General features: G+C 44.1%; 2 protein-coding genes across 5 annotated transcripts; one reads left to right on the top strand and one right to left on the bottom strand.

Moving 5' to 3' along the window:
• Window positions 1-455: 455 nt before the first annotated feature.
• EARS2 (glutamyl-tRNA synthetase 2, mitochondrial) lies at window positions 456-8,702 on the bottom strand. The gene is made up of 9 exons (XM_075830428.1): window positions 8,092-8,702; window positions 6,615-6,770; window positions 6,318-6,507; window positions 4,730-5,202; window positions 3,607-3,715; window positions 3,361-3,499; window positions 1,803-1,933; window positions 1,563-1,698; window positions 456-717 (listed from the first exon to the last, which is right to left on the bottom strand). Exons 1-9 carry the CDS (start codon window positions 8,201-8,203, stop codon window positions 634-636), a joined length of 1,530 nt encoding a protein of 509 aa, XP_075686543.1. The 5' UTR covers window positions 8,204-8,702; the 3' UTR covers window positions 456-633.
• UBFD1 (ubiquitin family domain containing 1) lies at window positions 8,441-19,845 on the top strand. Of its 4 annotated transcripts, none has more exons than XM_075830432.1 (8): window positions 8,441-8,523; window positions 10,599-10,862; window positions 11,992-12,200; window positions 12,512-12,577; window positions 13,124-13,229; window positions 14,704-14,817; window positions 15,866-15,948; window positions 19,415-19,845. In XM_075830432.1, the coding sequence occupies exons 2-8, from the start codon at window positions 10,616-10,618 to the stop codon at window positions 19,523-19,525; spliced, it is 936 nt and encodes a 311-aa protein (XP_075686547.1). In that variant the 5' UTR covers window positions 8,441-8,523; window positions 10,599-10,615; the 3' UTR covers window positions 19,526-19,845. The 4 variants fall into 4 exon arrangements, with proteins under 4 accessions (XP_075686547.1, XP_075686545.1, XP_075686546.1 ...); XM_075830430.1 differs by having other exon boundaries at window positions 8,459-8,586; XM_075830433.1 differs by lacking the exon at window positions 8,441-8,523 and adding an exon at window positions 10,034-10,231.
• Window positions 19,846-20,134: the final 289 nt, after the last annotated feature.

Raw genomic sequence — 20,134 nt, 5'->3', positions numbered from 1 at the left:
AGTTGTCAGTGTTGGTGCACATTTCTTTATTTTTATTTATTTTTCTCTGCATTTCAAAGAACTGGTGCGTGAATCACGGACAGCACAGGGATGTGCGTCCGTGTGCTGTCCGTGATTTTAACGCACCCATTGACTTCAATGGGTGCATGGTCCGCAAAAAATGCACAAGAATAGGACATGCAGTGAGTTTCACACAACGGAAACACGTGAAAAACACTGCATGTCAGAATGGCCCCATTGAATTGCACAGGTCCGTGTGACGACCGTTGTTTTAATGGCCGCCACACAGACGTATTCAAGGTTCGTGTGAATAAGGCCTAAAATTTACAATCTGAATGCAATGGAGGAGAAAGGACACATTCCCCAGTCACAGACCATGACATTCATCTCTAAGTGAATCCACCATAATACCCTCCCCCCCCCCCCCCCCCCAAAAAAAAAAAAGAAGTCGTTACTTTTGAGGTGCTTATCTTTATATTTGCATTTTTACAAAACATTACAGACTTGGCTGAAAAATAAAAAGTCATCTATGTACAATCTGTGGTAGTCAGAGGCCCCGGCTCTCCACGGTTTTGTATTAATTCAATACATTTATTTACAAGATGGAGGATTTGAGACTCATGTATCCAAACTTCAGCTGGACAGAGCTTTCTGTAAACGTGAAATTGACTCCTCAGGTCCCAACGCCAGCATCATCTCCGCCACGCTCGGTCCAGTCTAGAAAGAAAGACTCTTCTATTATTGGGAAATACGGGCGTCGTCATTATCATCAAAAACTATTTTCTGTCAGATTAACCTCAACAGAATAATATATAAAATGTCATTTCTTTTTAGCCCATTTGTTGTGTTGAAAAGCAGTGAATTCAGTAATGTCTGCTGGTTTTCCTATTATTACGTCTTAGGCTACTAGGCTGAACCATGAGCAATTAAGATTACAGGCCCAAAGCCTGAGGCTGCACTACTGAGATATTGCGACGACAATATTTTCTGTTCTGATTTCTGGATGAATGCGTTGAGCGGATGCCAAACAGTGGCATCCGTCACCCGTAGTCTATAATGATACCTGATTAACGTAAATGTAATTAAAAGGGTGCAGAGAGTTCATGATGTAGATGTTAAACGGATACCACTATAGTCTATGGATGACGGATGCTACGGTCAGGCAAACGTCACACCTATACTGAGCTTTAAGGAATCTGTCATGGTGATAGACCCATTTAACAGATCAACTGTAAGATGGCAAAACGTGTCTCGAGTGCCACAGAATGGCGCCATAAATGCCCGTTCAGGGCTCTTAAACACATTGTGCTCTATGTATTACGGGTGCCTCTCGGTTTGATTGGCTAAGAGGCACCACATGGCCACATCCATGGAACCTATATTGGATACGACATGAAAACGGTCATACATAATGTGGCCTACAGCAACCAAACCGACTCCACATTTCGTTTTTTGCTGGTTGGTCACGGTCTTTGAGATAGTTTTCACGCATTCGGCCCATTGACTATGGGCTAATTTGTATTTTATGCATTTGTAATGGTCGGCAATGATTTTTACTGCACCTCGAGGCCACTGAGCACTAGTCGGAGGAGCTTCATGGATGTGCTATACTTTGTGGCTTTCAGCTGCTGCAGGCGACTCTTCAGCTCTATACTTAATAGTTCCAGGCTGGTGTCATGGCGGCTGTTCTGCAGAATCCTGAAAACAAACCAGGACGTCTCACCAGTTGCTATGGGTTACACCACATCTTAAATCTTTACTAAATGTCCTAAGATAACTTGATAGCAGAGAATAATACACACTGCACCACAAGACTCCCAATCTCCCTGGCTTCACTTGATATGCGGCGCAGATCTTCCTGCCGCACGGAGGGCCGCACCCACAGATACGAGTAATTTGGAGACAACAAGTCTGTCAGCAGGTTTAAATGTCCCTGGAAAATAAAAAGACAGAACAATATAAAATAGTGAGAGACATTGGACGAGATTTATCAAAAGTGGTGCAAAAGGAAAAAAATCTGCTGTTGTGCATAGCAACCAATCAAGTTGCAGGTTTCATTTTCTAACAGGCATCTGAAAAATGAGAGCTTGAATCTGATTGGTTGCTAAGGGTAACTACTCCACTCCGGCTACTCTCGGCCTCTCTAGGAGGAAACTCAGATGGACTAAAGACTGTAAGGGCCTATTCAGACAAGCGATGTTCACGTCCATGTGTAGAACGGACAGCAACACGGACTGAACACTGACCCATTAAAGGGTTTCTCTCAAGATTAAAAGTTACCTTCAAACCACAGGGTAGGTTATAACATGCTGATCGGTGGGGGTCTGACCGATGGGACCCCAACCGATCACGAGAACGGGGGTCCCGTTCCTCCGAATGGAGTGGCAGGTCGCGCTTGTACTCTGCTGCTCCATTTATTCTCTATGGCACTGCCGGAGATAGCCGGCTTTCTACGGCAGTCCTATAGACAGTGAATGGAGCAGCAGTGCGCATATGCAACCTGCCGCCAAGTTCAAACAGAGGAACGGGACCCCTGTTCTCATCATTGGTGGGGGTCCCAGTGGTCGGACCCCCACCGATCAGCATGTTATCACCTACCCTGTGGTTAGAAGGTAACTTTTAATCTTGAGACAACCCCTTTAAAGTTAACGGGCTCATGCACATGTCCGAGGAAATTGCAGCACGCACTACTTTGGTCCGATTCTTGCGTCAGAAACGCCCATTCAAGTCAATGAGTCCATGATAAAATTGGACAGCACACTGACGCTATACGGTCCGATATTCACTGATGGGTTGCTAGGAGATGCTGAAAATAAAGCAGTCCGTTTTTTTTTTTTGATGGAAGTAAACAAACTGAGGATTACTGGCGTTAAAAACTGACAGACGGAAACAGAGACCAGTTTTACAATGCTTGTCTGAACACAGCTTTAGGGACAGTCTTTTCTCGAAGGTGCCAAGAAGAGCGATGTCGCGCCCTTCATTCTAGCGATCATTGGTGGTCTCATCGCCCGACCCCCCCCCCCCCACAAGGGAAATAATGGTCAATTCAATGAAATTTATAAACAATAACATCTTTTCATTCGACATTACCAGATAGGTGCCAAATTATCAGATATTCTAGATTATCAGACCATGGAATAGTAAAAGCTTTTAGTAATAAAACCTAAAATGTGCTACTAAAACGGTTTTCTAATTCGTTCTCTTTGCTCGGTGTTCTACTTTATTACAGTTCTGTTTAGAAAACAAGTGCCGGATTATCGGACTCTCTAGAATAGTGGATGCCGGATTAAAGGAATTTTCACTTTCTCGAAATTTATAAAAAAAACTGAACACTATGCAATGCATGGATTGCTCACATACCATCCTCAGCACTAGTATCCTCTCAATATAGTCTTTATCAAAGGTCAGATCCTTGTATGTCTCCTGTAACAGTGACTGCAGCTGAGCCACCAACTGTACGCGGGTGTCAGCACCCTCAATCCACCTGGTGAGGTGAACCCTGCAAGGAAGTGACGGGTTACACGTCATTGAATGTGGAACATTGTCGTAATTTATAGGATTATATCTACTGTTACGTAGTGTTGACACTCAGTGTACGTCATTAACCTGCTGAATTCTGGAAGTTTATCCAGATCCATTAGAGCAGAATGGGTGCTGGTGCTTTGCAGGTTGTACTGCTGAATTAGTTCAGGGAGAGTTCGGCCGATCTGGTTTCCTGCATGATAGGAATAAGAAATACAACATTTTACCAAATGTAATAAAAATCTGATAGTTTTACAAGTAACGTCTTATCCTACAAGCAATAGATCTACATAGAAAGGAAAAATGATCAAAACCTTAAAGGGGTTGACCAGGATTAGAAAAACATGGCTGCTGACTTCCAAAAACAGCTCCACACCTGTCCACAAGTTGTGTGAGGTATTGCAGCTCAGCCTCATTCACAACAATGGAGCGGAGCTGCAATACCACACACTACCTATTGACAGATGGGGCGCTGTTTTTAGAAGAAAGCAGCCATGTTTTTCTAATCCTATCCCCAGTTCCATAACACTTAAAAAACTTGTCAGTTTTGATACTCAGCAGTCTTATAACGACGGCTGAACTGAGTTTAACAACTTGACAGAAGATCACAACTCAAGGCATTAGGTTTACTGTGATTTGCTTTTATTTCAGGGGTTAATGGTCTTTATTAAGACATCGCTAATACCCTGACTTTGCATATAAGCACTTGAACACACTTAAAGGGGTTTTCCAACAAACACATGTATCCCCTATCCACAGGACAGGCGATACATGTGTGATTGATGGGGGTCCGACCGCTGGGACTCCCAGCGGTAAGGAGAACGAGGAACCGAAATTCCCACAAAGTGCTCCATGAGAAAGGAGCGCTGGTGCAGATGCTTGACCAGCGCTCCATTCATTTCTATGGAGCTCCCGCTTCTGGAGTTCCCATAGAAATGATTGGATGCTGGCTGAGCATCTGCACCAGCGCTCCTTTCTCATGGAGCACTACGGGGGAATTTCAGTCCCTCATTCTCCTTATCGCTGGGGGTCCCAGCAGTCAGACCCCCAGCGATACATGTGTTTTGTGGGAAAACCCCTTTAAGAATTGTCCTATATTAAAATCCTAGGACATATATCACTCATTTCTTTCTCTTATTCACCACGCAAAGCATGATTCTAGCTCCCTGCTCTTCTCATATGAACCTGTCTCGCTCTCCATTGTTACCAGCGAATCCTGATCCGCAGTTAGTAATAATGTCCAGCAGGGTGTCCGGCAGGTGTCCTCTCTGGACGAAATGTTGGATAAATATATCCCCCTGTCGTTTGGATAGTTTGCTGCCATCTTTGTTGAGCAGGAGTGGTAGGTGGGCATACGCTGGAGGTTGCCAGCCCAAGGCACGGTACATGAGCAGATGTTTGGTCGTGGAGATCAGCCACTCTTCTCCCCTCAGGACGTGACTCACAGCCATTTTATAGTCATCCACGACGTTAGCCAAGTGGTAAGTGGGAAAGCCGTCTCCCTTCAAGATCACTGGGTCTCCTTCCACACTTGCCACATCATGGTGCGTCCAGCCATAAACCAGGTCCTGGAAAGAATGAGCACCACCAGGTAACTGGAACCGGACCACATGAGGCAAATTCTTTGACAGCTTTTCCTGCACTTGGCTTGGGGTAAGATGTCGGCAGCGATTGTCATAGCTTTAAATAAAAAAATTAAAAAAAGCTGTATTTATTTAGCAGCAACTGTTGCACTGAAATAGTTTACAGCATATGATAGTAATGGGGGAGGGGTGCCCCTTTTAGGACCCCCTCTATTGACCAGAGTGTATCCCTGGTTCATTGATTTCAATAGGGAATGTGCAATGGTTCAATAAGAATTTATTGGCTGCTTCCCCCATTACAATAGCAGATCCACCGGGGTCCCAGCAGCAAACCCCCAACACCAGGATATGCCCAAAGAAGCCAACACCTTCACGAAAATTGAACTGTACGTTCTAGTCAAGAACTGCATGTGAAATTTGTAACGTGATTTGATGCAAAGTTGGCATTGAAAGGGGTTTTCCGAGATCAGATTTCAATTTGGAAAAACCCCTTTAATTTGCGGGATGTCAGGAAATAAAAACAGCCTGTGCCATGATTGGCTGCTACGGTTATATGACGTAACATCTTAATGGATAGGTCGTTACAGCACGCAGGACAAGCAGCGGGGGTGGCAGCGGGCCGCGGCGCTGGAGACAGTCTTTCTCAAGAGTGTGAGTATCGTTAAAGATTTTTACCGACATCTTTTACAGTAAAGGGGGTTTTCTGAAATCCACCTGGATCTAGGAAAACCCCTTTTATGGCACAAAACCCGTCACCTGAATGGGCATAAGGGGATGGGTCATGACTAGAAGTCGCTAGCATGCTCCTAAGCTTCTTCTGAGCCAATAAGAGATTGGGAAGACCCAGCCAACAAGTCAATCTGTCATCAGATACCCACTACCTCAGATTTTGGGAGCAATAAAACCAAAACACTAAATATATGAAATCAAGTGGTTTCTTGGTTGCATCTGTTCTGAGGAAAGCTGGGTGATACCCAATATGGTTGCCCTTACCAGCTGCCACCTGGGTTGACACCCAGTCTTCCTAAGCTCCTTCAATGTCAAACCTGCCGAAGTTATGCTGTCATATGGGATCACTACATAACTAGGCAGATGTGGAGTCAGGAGTTTGGGAAAGCTGGGTCACAAACTCTTATGGGAAATGAAATGTCATCCAGCTTTCCTAGAAACAGATAAATAAAGCATGTGTTTCTAGAGCGAGCACTCTCTTACCGAGGCGTCTGTCTACTCCTGAGCGCTTCTTTCTTGATCAGCTCCAGTCTCTGTGGAGTACAAAAACAGCGGTAAGCCGCTCCACTTTCCAACAATGTTTGCACTGCCTCGTGATATAAATTCAGACGCTGCGACTGTTCATAGGGTCCATAAAGACCTCCTCGTCGGGGACTCTCATCCGGTGGGATCCCTGGAAAGAAGACAATGACAATGCAAGTATTAGCCACATGTTATGTTGAGGATTGTATGGTCTTTTTACATGAAAAGTTTGAAACTCTACAGGACAGGGTGGTCTACCTGCCCACTCCAACATATCTTCTATACCCCCCGCCGCTCCCGGAACCAAGCGGCTTCTATCAGTGTCTTCAAGACGCAGAATAAAAACTCCTCCATGTTTCTTGGCAAAAAGGTAATTGTAGAGTGCAGTGCGCAGGCCGCCAAGGTGAAGAAAACCTAAGGAGACAGAACATGGTGATCACAAAAAACATCAACAAAGGTCTGTTGTACTAAAAAAGAACAAATATTTGTATGAATACATTTCTCCACCTCTCCTGACACACCTGTTTTGGTAAATACTTGTATTCCCATGAAATAACAATTCCGGGGCATCTTTTCTTAGAACTCTGCATGATTCCTCAGTTATTCCTCTTGGAAATGTATGAATACATTGACAACTTGGTATTATCATTCCCTTTGTCAATGAGGCGTGTCCCTACACACTGTCTAATCAGTGCGGACGGTGTCAGACAGTGTAGTGATCACACTGTATTGACAAGGAGACAGGTAACACCCAGTTGTCAATTTATTCATACATTTACAGGAGGAATAACAGAGGAATCTGTTACTCCACCCATCTTCTTGCTAACCTATAGACAGAGGAGGCAGGACTGCAGGATCTGACTATACAAAAGGTTTGTTTGTGGGGTATCCTACACATTCCAGACTTATACACCGAACGTATCCATGGCCCATAAGAGGCCGGACATATTTTTTTTTTTTTACTGCACTAAAAAGTGTAGTCAACTAAGCTCAGAGGAGACCTCCTGGAAAAAGGGGACTCCAGGAAGAGCAGGGAAATCTCCCAGGTGCCCCATGTACAAAATAGTCCCTTCTCCCCATTCCTCTTCCTGACGGACGTTGTCTGCAGTGGCGCCTGGGAGTGAAGAGAACCGCGGGGACAGGTGAGTATCTGAACTTCTTATTTGAGATCTGTATTAGGCTCTGTTCAGACTACCATCAGAGGCAGCATGCAGCACTATTTTTCCCGTCAAAACGATGGCTACCATGGCGGCACCAGACAGACCCCATTATGGGTCAATGGGGGTTGCCGTCGGTGCGACGGATCCAGCACTTTGGTTTTTTTCGTCTTTCTGCTTTTGTAAAACGGAAATCTTAATATAAGTGTAAACTGTTACTTTAGTTGTCCGTATTTATTTAGGGGGCTGTATTTATTTTGGGATGTGATGAAGGGGGTCATATGAGGTATTTGTGATTTAAATGCTGTAATTTGGGGGGCACCCTATATGAAGGAGAGGGGCATAAGGGAAAACATTTTGAGCTGCGCACGCCGCTCCATCAACGCTGTTTAGGATCTCCCTAAAAAGTTGTCAAGTATGTTTAAAAGTAGTCCCTACATGCTGATGATGATGATGATGTGATGGAGAATGTTAGAAAATGTTCTTAAAAAAAAAAAAAAAAGTGGGGTCGCCGTTAGCAACAAGATGACAGCCTGTGCTATTCTTTCAGTACCAGAATGGACTGTGTATAAATTTACCTGTGGGGCTCGGTGCAAAGCGCACCCGAATTTCCTTATGTGTCACTCCAGCACACCCCCTGGTTCCCGGGCGCACTGCTTGGAGCAGAACCCTGACTAGAAGCAGCCTCATCTCCCCAGACTGTGCCCTTGTTAGTAGCTGTGTTCTAGGACCACGATTGCCTCTCACAAACCGGGTTAATAAACTGTCCTCACTATAGGAGCCATTTTATTGAAGGATTTTATTATACGTCTATGGCTGTAGTCTTCAACAAAATGGCGTCTACAACAATGCCTAGCTTCCAACTGCTTTTGGTTGGCAAAATACCGGAAGATTGGCAAACCGGCACCCGGAGACTGTTATGACATCCTGTGACTTGTCTCTATGGTATCGACATACTTCCGGTTCGAGCTGAGCCAACGGTTGCCGACTGGGTCCAAAAATGTCCGATTGTGAGTTTCCCGGCAGCACTAGCGCTGGCGACTTGTACACAATCATCATGGCGTCCCAGGACGGTGGGTACCGGGTCCCCCGAGGGCAAGATCTGTGTGATAACCTTGTTCTCACCCTGCCTGAGCTTTGCGACCGTTAGTTGCCCTGTCACTTAGACTGTTGTGCCAGATGCCAGTGCTATTCCCCCTCTAATGTCCCCCTCACAATAACTGCCTGCTCACCATTCCTTTATATGCCCTTTCTAGCTGCCACCCTCTTCATAGGACCCGCCCAGCCACACGTCCTAACTATGCCCAATGCATCTGCCATCTGTCATTCATATGTGCCCATTCTGTGCCCCCTGCCCATCTTAGCTGTTTCTCATGTGTGCCATATGTAAACCTATTGTGTGCCATCTGCTGTCATAGCTGCTTTGTGTGCCATCTGTGCTCCGCATGGGACATCATGTGTTTCATACGTAATACGTGCCGGCGCCATGTTCCTTATCGGTTGACAACTTGTGCTGGGTGACGTTAACTGTCAGAACCTTCGTTCGCGGGCGCGCAAAAGTTGCTCCATCCAATAGCGGTCATGCCAGGCACCACATACCATAGTTTGCATGATTGTATTGGTTATGACGTTCTTCCTCCTGTATTCTATGAATGTAATATAACTGCGGCATGTGCCATATAGCCGTGACTATGTTTGGGCCGTACATTTTACATATATGTTTGTATACTGTAACGTTTCTATGGGGCAAATAGGCGCCCAAAATATGCGTCGTATTGTTTTTTATTTGACATGGCATGCTGGGAGTTGTAGTTTTGCAACACCTTGAGAGCCGCTGGTTGGACACCACTGCCTCTGAAACATGGCAGAAGTTCTCATTGTTGGGGCCCCTGGTGCTGTGACCTTCGGAAAAAGTGGGCATGGTGCTCTGAATTTCATTGGAGCCCCTCCGTGTTAGCAAGTGCCAGACCCCCACCAATGTAAATTTCTGGCATGTCAAACATTCTCTAAATGAAGGCGTAGTTTATGCTATAATCTCCGCACGTGTCCTATCCCCTCCCCACAATTATATTAATGTCGCATTGCTTGTGACCGGGTCATGTATTTCACTTTATTTACTGAATGACAAGTGACTCTCGGAGTGGCAGCTGATAGAGCGGGGGCGCTCTCATATATCACTTGACTTGTGTGGGATGTCATATGACTCCTGCTGTCATCTGGTCTCAGGATCTGCCTCCCTATGGTGTAATGTAAAGCGCTTACAGCTCTGCTGCATGGCATGTGACGGACCATCCAGTTCTGCCAGGTGACAGATGACATCGGTGCCAGCCCCCGGCATTCACTAATATATTCCGGTCTATTTGTGTTCATGGAGATCTGATATGCATTCAGTTCAACACCCTAAATATCCATGTATGAGAATACCAGGAACAATCCAATATTAAAATAGTCGTCAGATTACCTAGATAATTTTCTATAATTGGAATGTATTTTCTATTTGTAGCAAGAATCACAATGATTTAAAGGGGCCTCCAGATGTAAATCTACAACCCTCACATCTCCCCCTGGATACTCCATGCAAGTGGAATAAAGCGCCACCTCTATTCTATATGTGTGGATGTGACTACATAGGACGTATACCAAGGACACCCAGTCATTTCTTCCATTGACTACAACTACCATCATTGTGATAATGATGATTGATTCATCCCAATAGACGTAAAGATCATTCCTCTGAATCCTGTATCACCGACAGGGCAGAGATTTTTATGGACACCTTTAAATCTTTACTAGGAATGATTATTCATATTAGAATGTTTGATGTGATCCTATATTTGCGATGTAATATTTTGCAGCATTGCCCAAAAGCAGTGTTCTCCAACCTGTGGCCTTCAGATAAAGGTTGCACTTCTAAATATATAGCGTTCATAATATTGTTCCGTACCAGCCAAAATTTCTATAGTCTGCTCAATGACGGGGGGGGGACCTTTTACCTTTAATTCTGCTGACGCGATTATCCCACTGGTGTAGAATGATCTATTTTGTGTGTGGCTGAATTAACTGTTTATGTCCCTGTCTCCTTTAGAAGTGGAAGAGCTGGGAATGGAGGCGGATGGACAGAAGGAACAGCTGAGCTGTGAAGAAGCTGGAGACGGAGCGCCGCAGGCCTCTGAGGACGGCAGCTCGGCGCAACCGGAAGCAGACGGCGCCGTCAGTAATGGAGGGGACTCTGAGACAGAAAAAGAGCTTGTAGAGTTTAAGATAATTTGGAATAAGAACAAGTACGATGTAAAGCTTCCATTGGATAGTACAGGAGCAAGCCTTAAACAGAAGATTCATACACTCACAGGTAAGCCCAGCATAAAGGGCAGCTGTCACTATGATAGAGACCATTAAAGTGAACACTGGAGAAAACCAGAGTAATTATTCACTAGGGATTTCCTAATGAATAATTGTTTGGTAAGTGTTGGCACAGACGTGTTTAGGCAACCTGCGACCTGCAGTTGGCACATCCTGATCGCCGCTCTCTTGTGGACCTGGATATGTAAGTCACGTTTGCTTGCTGTGTCTAAGTCTGAGTAAGTGGCACCAGCACGTCAGGTCCTGCGAGGGGCAAGAGGCAATCCTCTCCTGGAGAAAGGATATGTGTGTATTCATTTAATTAAAGGGGTGTACCCAGAATGGAAAATTCTCACCTATCCTGTCTCATCGCAGGGACCCCCATGGATCACTATAATAGGAGTCTCGAACCACCCGTTCCTTTTCACTGCAGGACTGCGGTGGATTGGAGCGGCGGACAAGCTATTTCCGCCAGTCCCATAAACATTGAATGGAGTGGTAGGGCGCATGCTTGATCGCTGCTCCTTTCAAGCTTTTTCTCACTGCGGGGGGGGTGGGGTGCAGTCAGTAGGAACAGAGGGGCGGCTCGTGACCCCCTTTCTAGTGATTCTTCGAGCCCTAGCCGTAAGGCCTCTAGCGCTCAGACCCTTGTTACCCATCCTGTAGATAGGGTCAATTGTCAATTTTGGGAATACCTCTTCAAGCATTGGAAACAGTCACATGGTTCTGGCATGAGACTTAGTCTCCTAGTCAGATACCCTTTTAAAGGAACAACCCAAGCAAGACTGACACACTTTATGTTTAGTATATGATCTAAGGGGGCGGTGCATGACACAGGGATTCGAAAAGGGAATCCATGTGTCGTGCTCCATCCTCTCAGGCCCTGCACTTGGCATAATGCAGTGTATTCAGTTTGCCCGGAGCGGTACTCTAAGGCTAGGCCTATACATAAAATCCCATCAAGCAGCGAAAAATTAAAAGCCAATCACTCGGTCACTGCGGTTTTCAGTGTATTTCTATGGACAGCGGTTGTCGTGTGATACTTGTAACTCACTGAATTGCAATAAGTCTTAAACTCCTATACAACACAACACAAAATAATAAAAAGGCATTCATCCATATTTCCTCTATTCTTTCAGGTCTTCCACCAGCTATGCAGAAAGTCATGTTTAAGGGACTGCTTCCCGAGGACAAAACACTACGGGAAATCAAAGTCACTAATGGAGCAAAGGTTATGGTGGTAGGTTCAACCATCAATGACGTACTGGCTGTTACCACCCCCAAAGAGACCATCCAGCAAGAGGTGAAGGAAGAGGAAGACAAGAAGGAGCCATTGTGCAGGCAGAAGGTAAGAGTACAATCTGATCTATCTAATAGATGCCCCTATTTAAATCGTCGGCAGTCTCATGATCGTGGCGCTTTAAATATTCGAGGAAACCGAAGTACCCAGAGGAAACCCACGAAAAGACCTTGGTGTACATACAAACTCCATGAAGATGTTGCTCTTGCAGGATGTGAACCCCCCAACCTCAGAAGCTGTGAACCCCCAACCTCTTCTTTGAGAGGACCTTCCCTCCAGAACAGGGTTTTGGAAAGGTTTTGCTGTAGTTTTTCTATGTTGTTTAGTAGCTATTTTTTTCTTTTTTTTATATATTTAAGCAACACAGAAAGGTACTGGACAAGGGCAAACCGGAGGATGTCATGCAATCCCTGAAAGGCGTGCAGGTAAGGGACATCTTGTTCTGGTGGCCGGTAGTACAGATGATCTTGTCATAAATCTATCCAAAAAGTTTCAATAATTGGAAGTATCGCTAGATCGGTCTGTGCATGTACGTGGCCCTTTAAATGTCTCCTTTATCTTCACATGCGTAATATGGATGGTGGCCAGATGTGCAAAGAATAGATCTTGCCTTGCTTTTGGCTGGGTGCAAGAGAAAACACAATTGTGGCATGAATAGCTGGCTAAGTTTGCCATGTGCGCCGGGAAAGCTTAGCCTATACTCCAAACTTCGCCATAGGCCCATATTGGCCCCATAGAGGCCAAAAGGGGATTCATTTGGCCTCCGTAAGGGTGGTATGCGTCAGCGTGCCATTTAAAAAAAAATAAAAAAATAATAATTTACACCAAGCTTTCCTATACTGTGGGCTACTGCAAATAAAAGTATACTGCGTGCCATGCTTTTTTTAATATTGATACCCATGGGCGACGTATGCCACTCTATTGCTATACAAGGGACTTAAAAGTTATTTCCATTTGTGTGTCCGTCACAGGAGAGGCTTCCAACTACTCCTATATCTGGTATGTACAATAAATCTGGAGGGAAAGTCAGACTGACATTTAAACTGGAGCAAGACCAGCTATGGATTGGCACAAAAGGTAAGTAATGATGGACCCGATTAGTAATATAAAGGGGTAGTAGAAGTAAAAGGGAGTTACGGAAACAGCGTAACACTGCGAGCTCGGCTGTTTCCTTAATACCGTTCACCTCTCCATTGACTCACCACATGAATACGGCGGCCAGCAGCCTCCTCACCAGGCAGGGGACCCCCGTTCTGGAGATAGGTGGGACCTGCACCTATCGGACATTTATGTCATATGCTGTGTATATGCCGTTAATATCTAAGATGGGAATAACCCTTTAACCAGTTAATAACAGACAATGAGATGAGACTGTGCCGTCTATGTGTAGAATAGGTAAAACAATTTGTTTCTATATATTTAGTGTGTCAATTGGAATTTATAAATTACACGCAAAAGTTTTAAAACCAGAAAATTCCCCGTTCCTGGTGTTTACATATAGAATTAATCTGCATGAGCGATTTTTTTTCAAATACATTGCATTATTTATCTTGCACTGATCCTGAGTTACAGTCTGTATTATACTTCAGAGCTGCATGCACAATACTGCAGGCTTTAGAGCTGTAATCTCCCACCATTCCTTACTGGATCAATGTCTGCACAAAGCTTGTCCAGGTGATATGCATTCTGGAAAATGTAGTCTTTACTCTAGGCACGGTTATAGTCATGTGATGTAGTGCACTATTGCTGCTCTATAAGCTTGTCGACTGTTTCCAACCAGCAGAATAGCGAATGCTGCTCTGCGCTATAATGCAGGATCAATACAAGACAAATAATGTAAGGTAAAGGTGTTCAAAGATGGACATATCCTTTAAAAAGACACATCACAGTAGACACCTCTCCTTACTATAGTTTAATTAAAGGAGTATTCCCAGAATTATCAATTATCACCTATCCACAGGATAGGTGATCATTTTCTGATTGCTGGGGGGGGACACTCTACCGCAGTGAGCAGGACATTGAAGGAAGCCGCGGTCGAGCATGACCCTCGTGATCGAGCCCCCAGCGATCAAACAATTATCACCTATCCCGTGGATTGTCGATTCTGGGCCAACCCCTTTTAAACGGTAACTAAACTTTTAAAAAACTTTCGACATGTCATAGTGACATGTCAGACGTTTTGACCGGTGAGGGTCCAAGCACTGAGACCCCCACCGATCGCTAAAACGAAGCTGCAGAAGGAAGCGGGTGAGCGTTGCGCCACTTTGTTTTTGATTGGATTTCCTAGGATGATGTACTGACTCATAAACTTTCTATTGAGCCCGTACACCGCTCTGAGGAAAGCCAATCAGAAACGAAGTGGCATAGCGCTCACCCGAGTGCTTCTGCCTCTTCATTTTAGCGATCAGTGGGTGTCTCAGCGCTCGGACCCTCACCAATCAAAACTTCTGACATGTCGATAGTTTTTAAAAAAGTTTAGTTAACCTTTAAGTAGTCACCGATTTAGATACTAGGAGTAAAATAATTTAGGTTAATGAGGTTATATCTCCAGATGGACCAAAGTTTCAGAGGCAGAAGCTAAAGTTACTGAGAGACAGACAGGCAGACTTTCACAGCATGAAATCACGGTACTTTCTTTGGCAGAAAGCATCCCTCTCTACAGTGGGTAGGTGTCACGTAAAGGATTTTTTATAGTATAGTTAGTTGAACTCATGAATGTTAGAGGGGTTGGCCTCTTTATGTATAATCTTTACAAATGTGTGGGAAACGTGAATATAGCCTGCTTACTTTTATATACTCAGTAGTAGTTCTGCGCTGTTTGTAGTGGGCCGGGCTTCACAGTGCGAATAAACAGCGCAGAACTACGAATGACTATATAAAAGTAAGCAGGCTATATTCACGTTTCCCTCACATTGGTAAAGATTATACATAAAGCGGCCAACCCCTCTAATGCACCTTTATCTGCGATTGTCTCATCCCAGATAACCCCCTTAATCTGAGAGCTGTTGTTCTGATCGCTGTGGGTCCAGCTCCAAAGACCCGCGGCATACAGTGGATTTTTGGAAACTTCAGCCAGCTATACATTTCAGCTGCAGCAGAAATGTAGGATCACATGGCAGCAGTTCATGAAATACATGAAGGACTAGAGTCCACAGAGCGAAATGATGCCCATATGTCATAATAAAGCATAGGGACAGAGGTTGACCGGATGAGCAACCCCTTTAAGATTCACCTGCTGTTCAATTGTTGCAGGGAGTTTTCTGCTGAGTAATAAATAGTTGTCACTATTAACAGCACCTGAAAGTTTGAAGTTGGCTTCATCGGACCAAGTTATTTTTTTTTAATAACAACTCCCTGTGTTTCTTCATTCAAAACTGCCTCACAAAATTGTAATTACACTGTTTGAAAAATCTCCCCTTGTATACCTACTTATACACCCCCGTGTGTGTATATATATATATATATATATATGTATGTGTGTATGTGTGTATATATATATATATATATATATGTGTATGTGTGTATGTGTATATATATATATGTGTATGTGTGTATGTGTATATATATATATATATATATATATATGTGTGTGTGTGTGTGTGCGTATATATATATATATATATATATATATATATGTATGTGTGTGTGTGTGTGTGTGTGTGTGTGTGTGTATATATATATAAATTTATTTGTTTTTATTTTTGTTCTTGCAGAAAGAACAGAGAAAATCCCCATGGGTTCCATTAAAAATGTAATCTCCGAGCCAATTGAAGACCACGATGACTATCATATGATGGTAAGGGGCTTAAATATTCTTAAATTTTTATGCTATCCTTTCAGGTAACATGCTTTTGTTACTATAATTGCTATGCAAGACTTTTCCTACTACGTGTATGGATTACCAGGAGGTTCATAAGTCAAAGGGTAACTAAACGTTCAACAAACTTCTGACGTGTCATAGTGACATGTCAGAAGTTTTGATTGGTGGGGGTCCGAGCATTGAGACCCCCACCAATCGCTGAAACTAAGCGGTAGAAGTGCTCGTGTGAGTTCTGAGCCGCTTAGTTTCTGCTCTTGCTTTTTCCGGAAAGCCGATGTATCGGAATACGGGCTCATAAACCTTCTATTGTGTCCGTACTCTGCAACATTGATTTCTGGAAAAAGCCGAGCAGAAACAAAGCGGCTCAGCGCGCACACAAGCTCTTCTACCGCTTAGTTTTAGCGATTGGTGGGGGTCTCCGTGCTCGGACCCCTCCAGTCAATACTCCTGACACGTCACTATGACATGTTAGAAGTTTGTTAAACGTTTAGTTACCCTTTAACGAACGTTACATGTTATGGAAACCTGCCAGGAGTTTACATAGGTGGTCACCCATTAGCAGAGACTCCTAGTATTCAATAGAATGAAGGTATAGGCATTACAGTCCAATGTGAAGTCTAACCCTGGCAAAACCTAAAAACTGCAGTAGCTCATGACCGGGCTGCTCGGTGGTCACCACCAGCGCTGGCTTCACCTGTTGGCATCTTATGATTAGCGCTGTTCAGGTAAGCGAAACATGAGGAACATGGCAGACATCCATAACTCTGGCCAAAAGCTAAATCTTCAGTGACCGGAGATGTTCCACTGTTGAGTAAAATTTAGTATCTTTGTAATATATCTTTCTTTTTTACTGGAAACCATCAACAAGCTGCTGCTAACAATTCTTTTACGTCTCCATATGTTGTTTTTATTAAAAAGAACCTATTCAGTGGGATCAGGGCAATTTTGGGCAACATGTCTTAGTGACAGATTAGATGCTTTTACTATTACAATGACTATTAATATTACAATTTTTGGGCCTTTTGTCTTTTTACATTGCCCCCGCCTCTTTTGTGAAAGGGGTGTGGCCTGTCACGGCCCAACAAATTTACTGTAATTGATGCCAGAAACTGGTGTCAATTATAGCAGAAATTTACACCAGCTCCTGGCTGGCATAGATTTCCCTTTGAGGCGCACGAACAGCCAGGAATGCACCTCCCTAATAAATTGGACGCCTCTTACTCCATGGATCTTTATATGAAGACTGGCGTAAGAAACGCAATTCTTTTTTTTTTTTTTTTTTTTTTTTTTAATTAGTTTTATTTAAAATGTTGCAGACAGGATGAAGGGCAAACAAGTGCACCAAGAAAATAAATTACGTTACATCACATGGGATACCGAAAGGAAAAAAAGGGAAGCGGTAATCGGCAACATTCAAAAACTTTTATATAGTTTGTTAATAATAACACTTAAACCTGTTGTCTATGCCGTGAAAATATCACAAATGTACGAGGAGTGTGTGCAATAGGCCAAGCAATAACCGAATAAGGTTAGGGACATACACCATGAGACAGAAGTTAATGTTCCTCTACATCAATAGTCTCCGGAGTATCTAACCAGGGACCCCAGACCTTGAAGAATTTATCCGGACACCCTCTATGTTGATATACTAATCGCTCATATGTTATCACTGTATTAACAAGACCTCTCCATTGAGCAACCGAGGGCGCGTTATCAGCCATCCAGCGGATTGCTATGGCCTTCCTAGCCAAAAACAGGGGTTCTTTCAAGAAAATTTGCATGTAGTGTGGCCCAATCTCTTCATCTAAGATACCAAATAAAGCCACCTTAGGGGAAATGGGCACAGGGGACGGTAAAAGGGAGGATAAGAGGTTAAATATTTGTGCCCAAAAATCAGAAATATATGGACAGTTCCACATAAGATGCCAGAAATCTGCATCCAAACAATGGCATCTGTGACTCCGCTGTGGGTATTCTACCCATTTTATGCAGTCTAATAGGGGTCAAATGGGATTGGTGTATAATATAAAGCTGTATCAATGTATTATTTATTGCTGGGGAAACCGACATATGAGAGCGAAACACTGCAGCTTTATCATCCGATGTAAGATCAGGAATCTGCCCCAACCATCGATCAAACACAGGCAACGGCACCGAAGTGAGCTTGGAAGAGAGGAGATGGGTGTACAGTGCTGATATCGGACCCTTAGGTCCCTGTGATTTCAAGATACCAATAAGGGGATAGTCAGATATAACACTAATGTTCGTCGGAAACTGGGAGTGGACAGCATGGCGAAGCTGAAAGTATCTAAACCGCTGTACGTGAGGGAAGTCGTGAGCCCCTCAACTGCAGGAGTGTGACAAAGGGACCCTCAGCAAAAACATCTCCAACCTTCCCTACACCTAAGTCCTGCCAAAAACACGAGTCTGGTATACTGAGTAGTGAAGGATTATTCCATAGAGGCGGTTCCGGGAGAACATCCGTATAATGCCATATATTTTTTGCAGCGCGCCATATTTTTAAAGCCATTCTATGTAAGGGGAGCAGCTCTGCAGGGTATTCTAGGTAACTGATAAGAGAGCTACCCGCCACCAGAGGCCAGATACCAGGTCGAGTCTAACAAAGGTTCATCTAGGAACCAATCCCTAATGCCTCGCAACTGGCCAGCTAAGTGATAAATGTGCAGGTCAGACAGTGCCATTCCCCGCTCTGCTTTGGGGCGCTGCAGGGTAGTGAGTTTAAGTTTAGCACGAGAGGAGCAAGAAACGCATTCTTAGTAAATCGGCCCCACAGTTTTATGTGGCTCACGGCCAGTGTTATGTCTCAGGCTTGGGGAGATATTTCTGCTGGGTGCCTTCCTTCTGACTACCACCCTCCCCCAGCCCAGCTCACTATGATTGACAGGTCTCTTCCTGATGACCGTTTCCCTTTAACTTTTTTTTTTTTATAGCACTTTTTATGTCCCAACATAAAGTAGTCCTTCTATTAAAGTATTACCATTTTTGGCTGAGGGGATCACAGCGCTCGTGTTCTTACCCGCTTCATGTACATCATAAGAGGAAAAAGATCCGTGGTGGCAGCTTGTTGATGGTGTCCAGTTAACACCATAATATTTTCTACACTGTACAGCGTAAGGGTATGTGGCACACGGCTTAGCAAAAACGGCAGCGAAAAAGAAGTGCATGTCACTTCTTGAGACATTTTTGGAGACGTTTTTCATTGACTCTATAGAGCTCAAAAAACACAGCGGAAAACGCGTTTTGCTAAAAAAAAAAAAAACGCCTGAAAATTAGGAGCTGTTTTCCCTTGAAAACAGTTCTGTATTTTCAGACGGTTTTTGGTTAAAAATAAGACAAACCGCAAAAAAAATGAACGAGATTTGCTGTCATTTTATTTCCGCTCCACTGTATCATTCACTGAAATACTTTTTCTTGTTGGCAGGCATTGCAGCTGGGTCCTACTGAAGCATCGTACTACTGGGTATACTGGGTGCCTGTACAGTATGTGGATGCCATCAAGGACACCGTGTTAGGGAAATGGCAGTATTTTTGAAGTTACGCTCACCTCTGGCACAGGACACGAGACAGTGGGAGGAGCCAACCAACAGCCACACCTTTTCTTACCCGCATCCTCAACACCCGTACCCCGACCCTGCAATTGAATCCCTTTCTCCACTGCTCCACGGAAACTTACAGGGGTGGAACTTTTGCCGTTGCAAAACATCCTGTGCGACAGAGAAGGCTTATTTTATAGGAGCCAGAGGTGACCAATCAAAAAATAGTTTACATTTTTAACTTCTGCACGTTGCAGGATCATGCCTGCAGCTGCGTCAGCCATATCTCCAAGTCAATAAAGCAAACCCCTTCTTTTTATCCCGTTTTAAACCCTTTCACTGCCAGGGAGACCTATAGGGAACCCCAATCTATCGGTCTTCCTGAGCAGCCTCAGGGGGAGTTTTGGATGATTTGATGCTGACAAGCCACAAAACTTGGGACACCGCCGCCTGCAGACGACCACATCTTCACTGCATGTAGGGACCCCTTCAGAAACCCAGCTGATTGCTGGGAAACCCCTCAGAGGGCGGCAAATGTTTCCTAAACTTCTCTTTCTATTTACTATTTAGTATTTGCCACCGGAGTAATGGAGGGATGTCAACCTGCT

The sequence above is a fragment of the Rhinoderma darwinii genome, chromosome 6, assembly GCF_050947455.1.
Source record: "Rhinoderma darwinii isolate aRhiDar2 chromosome 6, aRhiDar2.hap1, whole genome shotgun sequence".
In the NCBI taxonomy this organism is placed as follows: Eukaryota; Metazoa; Chordata; class Amphibia; order Anura; family Rhinodermatidae; genus Rhinoderma; species Rhinoderma darwinii.
The sequence above is the reverse complement of the archived record's forward strand: the minus strand, read 5'-3'. Positions and strand labels throughout refer to the sequence as shown.

Excerpts from the sequence above, each read along its gene's own strand:
- EARS2 (XM_075830428.1), bottom strand. The coding sequence starts at position 8,203 with ATGAGGCTGCTTCTAGTCAGGGTTCTGCTCCAAGCAGTGCGCCCGGGA. Across the intron at positions 6,508-6,614 it reads AGATATGTTGGAGTGGGCAG|GGATCCCACCGGATGAGAGT; the intron begins GTAGACCACCCT and ends TCTTCTTTCCAG. Across the intron at positions 3,716-4,729 it reads CTGCGGATCAGGATTCGCTG|GAAACCAGATCGGCCGAACT; the intron begins GTAACAATGGAG and ends CCTATCATGCAG.
- UBFD1 (XM_075830430.1), top strand. The coding sequence starts at position 8,514 with ATGTCCGATTGTGAGTTTCCCGGCAGCACTAGCGCTGGCGACTTGTAC. Across the intron at positions 12,201-12,511 it reads AGCCATTGTGCAGGCAGAAG|CAACACAGAAAGGTACTGGA; the intron begins GTAAGAGTACAA and ends TATATATTTAAG. Across the intron at positions 15,949-19,414 it reads ACGATGACTATCATATGATG|GCATTGCAGCTGGGTCCTAC; the intron begins GTAAGGGGCTTA and ends TCTTGTTGGCAG.